This window comes from Octopus bimaculoides, chromosome 4 (genome assembly GCF_001194135.2).
Source record: "Octopus bimaculoides isolate UCB-OBI-ISO-001 chromosome 4, ASM119413v2, whole genome shotgun sequence".
NCBI lineage: Eukaryota > Metazoa > Mollusca > Cephalopoda > Octopoda > Octopodidae > Octopus > Octopus bimaculoides.
The window spans coordinates 73,637,995-73,642,959 of record NC_068984.1 but is presented as its reverse complement, the minus strand read 5'-3'; the positions used below and the strand labels follow the sequence as shown (position 1 = coordinate 73,642,959).

Below are 4,965 nucleotides of genomic sequence, written 5' to 3'. Positions count from 1 at the left end.
TAGACTACCTGTGACCTGTTGGGTCACCTGGAAAGTCTGAGTTTTCCAGCAACAGAGTTTTGTTTCATGGGTTTTCTTTTTCTTTTCCAGATTATTTTGCATGCTTTCAATGAATGTGACATTGAAATCATGCATAAACGGCTCCTTTCCCCAGAAAAAGAAAGATTTGGCTGCAATTTCTTGTCTGACCTGCTACCACATAACAGGTATTTTGGGTTAATTATCACAAATAGCTGTTATGTGGTAGCAGCCAAATCTTTGGAGCTGAGATATGTTGAATGCACTCCAAAAGATTTTTGTAATGGTATTCCCTTGGGGTGATCTTTCGCTTTGACTCTCAGAACTGTCATCCGGATCAGTTGGTTTTGTTTGTTAATTTCCGTAAAAAATTTTTATCTGTTCACTTTTGTTTTAGAGTGAAAGAGAGGAGAAAGTGAAAGATGTATGAACGTGTATAGGAAATGGATGTGTGTGTGTGTGTGTGTGTGTGTGTGAGAGAGAGAGAGAGAGAGAGAGAGAGAGAGAGAGAGAGAGAGAGAGAGAGAGAGAGAGAGAGAGAGAGAGAGGGAGGGAGAGAGAGAGATAGAGTGCCACTTACACATACATGAGAACACACATTCACTCACTCACTCCTCTCTCTCTCTCTCACACATACACATGCACATGTACATACAAAAAAAGATGTACACATATGTATTGATGTATGTACGTATACATAACACACACCTTCATTCACTCTCTCTCTTTCTCTCTCTCTTTCACATACACATGTCCATTTCATATACACACGTACATACATTTTTCACTTTCTCCTCTCTTTCACTTTAAAACAAAAGTAAATGAATAAAAATGTTTTACGGAAATTAACGAACTCCGGACGACAGTTCTGAGAGTCCAAGCAGAAGATCGCCATTCACTTGAAAATAATTTAAAAAAGACATTAAAACAGTCTGTTTAAAGAAAGCTAAAATATAAATACTTACTGTACAAGCAACTTACATTTCTGAAATCACATTCAGATAAAAATATTTGTGTGTGTGTGTATGTGTCACAGCTAGTGGACCTGTGTTTGTGTTGATTGACATACCATGACATTCATTATATGTGTGTGTATTTTGTATGTGTATGTGTGTTGATGTCATGGAAGCCATGTTTTGTTTTTTGTCAAGAAATAACAAACCGAAATTGTGTTTAATTGCTTTCTTTAATAAATAGAGGTCCAAATATCACAAAAATTTGTACTGCACTGCCGAAGGTAAGTATGGAAATATATATGCAAAAAAAAATAATTAAGGTAAAATATACTATTTCTGAGATATTTCACGTACAAACAAACATCTCTAGAGTTTTATTATTATTAAGATATATATATGTGTGTGTGTGTGTGTGTGTGTGTATGTATGTATAAATAAAGATACAGATAAAGAAATAATTTTATTCTCAAATGCAGGATAATGCTAGTAATATAGCATGAACAGGATAAACTATCCACATTTTGCAGAAAAATCTGTTGGCTGCCAACAGATTTTTCTGCAAAATATGGATAGTTTATCCTGTTCATGCTATATTACTAGCATTATCCTGCGTTTGAGAATAAAATTATTTCCTTATCTGTATCTTTCAATACATCTCAATGCTTCTAAACCTAACTTCTAAACGTAAGTTTAATTTAACATGTGTGTGTGTGTGTCCCACACCACTACTTGACAGTTTGTGTTAGTGTGTTCATGTTCCTATAACTCAGCAGTTTGGCAAAAGAGACTGATAACATAAGTACAAGTTGTAAGAAATATAAGCAATGGGTTTGATTCATTATTCCTTAGATAAAAAATTTCCTCAAGGTGGTGCCCCAGCATGGCCACAGTCTAATGAATGAAACAAATAAAAGAAAAATGATGGAAATAAAAAATAAATAAAACAGATGTATAAGAAAATCAAAATAAAAACAACAAGCAATATTCCTCACAATTTTACTGTATTTTATATGGTATTTGAGTGTTAGGAAACTTGACATGTTTTCATCTTTTAGCATTTAAACCATCTAGTAGCCTTACTACTAGATGCAGTTTAATATTTTGTGCTGGATGAAAGTGAGCCAGCAGAATTGTTAGCATGCTGGGTAAAATACTTAGTGACATTTCATCCATCTTTATGTTCTGAGTTCAAATTCTGCCGAAGTCCACTTTCTCTTTCATTCTTTCAGGGGTGATAAAATAAGTACCAGGTGAGTATTGGGACCGACGTAATTCACTTACTTCACTCCCGTGAAATTTTTGGTCTTGTGCCAAAATTTAAAACCAATATGTTGAGTTGGATGAAAGGTGGGACGAGCTAGCAGAATCATTAGTCAGCCAGGCAAAATGCTAGGCAGCATTTCGTCCCTCTTTACACTGTGGGTTCAAATTCTGCCAAGGTTCACTTTGCCTTTCATGCTTTTGGCGTCAATACAATAAGTACCAGTTGAGCACGGGGGTCAATGCAATCAACTTACTTTTTCCCACAAAATTGCTGGCCTTGTGCTAAAATCTGAAACCAATGTTTTGTGCTGAACACAATAAATCAATAAAAAGCATGCAGCAGATTTGAAATCATAACGCTTGAGAAGTAAGAAGGCAGAGTATAAATAACTAATCTATTTAACCATTCATTTGCTTCTACCAATAAACAATTAAATAAATAAATACACAAATTAAATTAATTACTTAATTACCAACTATTTGAGAACTAGACAGCTGTAGAGGGGTCAGTGAGCAGGTCACTGATGTGTAATGATGAAAGAACTTTGCTCCAAGCAACTAAATAATTAAATAATAACAAAGTGAATATGAACCACCTCCAGTGCATGTGTTTGTGGTAATTGATATTGTTGTTGTTGTTTTTTAGCCCCAAGTCAAACCTGATCAAGCAAAACTTTGACCAAATGGACTCTGGCAGTGACTTTTATTTTTTTAACAACCTAGTGTATTTTGAACTACATTAAACTATGAGTCCTTCACTTTACTTTTTCTTTTACAAAGTAAATAGAATTTAACCTGAAATGAAACTTAGGTATGTTTTCTAGCGATTCAAGCAACCACATAGTATGCATGTGTGGCGTGGTATTTGTGGTGTGGTGTGTGTGCATACGTGCACATGTGCGTGTGTGAATGTGCATATGTGTCTTGTTGTTGTTGTTGCTTACTTTCAGATCATTCTGAATTGAGCAGACCATTCTGTTATTTTTCTTTCGGGTATAATGTATATCTAAGACCACATTAACCAATAGGTCTATCACTTTCTAAGATGGTAGCATGTGATTTCAAATGGAGCTGGGTACTATTTCTTGTTGTTAGGTTCACCACATAGCAAATCCCTCATTGGTTCACACATGTTTTTCTTAAGACCAGAGATGTTTTTCAAAATAAATATACAGTTTTCATTAATTAGTTGAGTCATATTTGTTGGTAGTGTTGGCGTTGACATTGTCATCTTTGTCATCATCATTGTCATTGCCATATCCATTTTTTGTGATGGTCAGGGTAGGACGGTTTGACAGGAGCTGCCAAGTCAAAGGACTATATCAAGCTCTGATGTCTGCTTTATCATGTTTTCTGCAGCTGGGTGCCCATTGTAACACCAGTGACTTTACAGAGATGTACTGGATGTTTTTTATGTAACACCAGCACCAGTAATGTCACTAAGTAATTTGCAGGACAAAACACCACAACTGAGGGGAGAAATAGTATTGAGAAAGGTGGCTTTGTGTCAAGTGATGTGAAGTTGAAGTATGATGAGAGAAACAGGTATAAGTGACTTGCTGTAGGGGAGATACATTGTTGTCCCTATTGTAAAAAAAAAATGAGAGAAGATGGTCATAGAGAGGTTAGAGGTAAAGTTAAAATCACTCACGTAGAATAATCAACTGGCTGCATAACAACATCGACAGAGTCTTCAATTTGCAATGGAACTCTGAAGTACACAGCAGATGGGTTGAACACAATCCAGGAAAGCCTCACAAAAACACAGATCTGAAGATATTTGTGAACTGTTTTGTAGTTTTCATTGAGGTAAATTGGAATCTGGAAGCTATAGTTGGTGCAGGTTTCTGTGCCCAGCAACATTGACAAGTAGAAGATATGAAAAACATACAAAGGTGAGATTTTAAAAATTGAACACAGCAGAGAATGAGATAAAGTAAAAGTCAGAAATGGATAAAATAATATTAGGAAAAAAAAAAAAAATGAGAAAGTAAAAATGAGAGCAACAAACATAAAAAAATACCATCTCAAAACTGATATGTCATCATTGACACAGGTGTTGCACAGAGTGTTCAAGACTGAGACTTCATAAAACAAACTTCTTAACCATACAACCATGTCAGAAACACACACAGACCAAATTTTATTGTGAGCTTTTGAAAATTCCATTCGCTTTGTCAAACATAGTGCATTACAGTATATACTTTAACTGATATTCATATATATATATATATATATATATGTATATATATACATATATACACACACACATATATATATGTGTATATATATATATATATATATATACATACACACACACGTGTATACATACACACATGGATATACATATGGATTTCACTGGACTCTTCCATTGATGAAAAATTGCTCCAATACACCATGACATTTGAACTTATTTAAACTTCCTGTTTTTTCATAATCTGTACGTTGTTACTTTGCTTCTCTCTCTCTCTCTTTCCCTTTCCAACTTCTCTTCTTTTCTCCCTGTTTCTTCCTTTTTTTCTTTTTCTTCTCATGTCTTTTCAATTTTTTGAACTTTTATACTCTGTACGTCATTACTTTGCCTTTCTCTCTCCTCCTTTTTTTCTCCTTTTTCAATCATGCCTGATTACAAATCTTTCCTCCTCCACCTTCACCACTGCTTAAAGAAAAACCTTTCCACACTTCCTTTCTACTGCTTTCAACCTTCTATTAATCTTTCCCTAGTAAT

The 4,965-nt window shown here is 34.7% G+C and overlaps 1 protein-coding gene across 1 annotated transcript in view; it reads right to left on the bottom strand.

The window, feature by feature from the left end:
• LOC106870898 (cilia and flagella-associated protein 47) overlaps positions 1-4,965 on the bottom strand; it is a 195,878-nt gene that overhangs the window by 111,526 nt on the left and 79,387 nt on the right. The window contains exon 27 of the mRNA XM_014917133.2: positions 3,889-4,084. Within this exon, the coding sequence (XP_014772619.1) occupies positions 3,889-4,084 (196 nt within the window). The remainder of the gene's footprint in view (positions 1-3,888; positions 4,085-4,965) is intronic.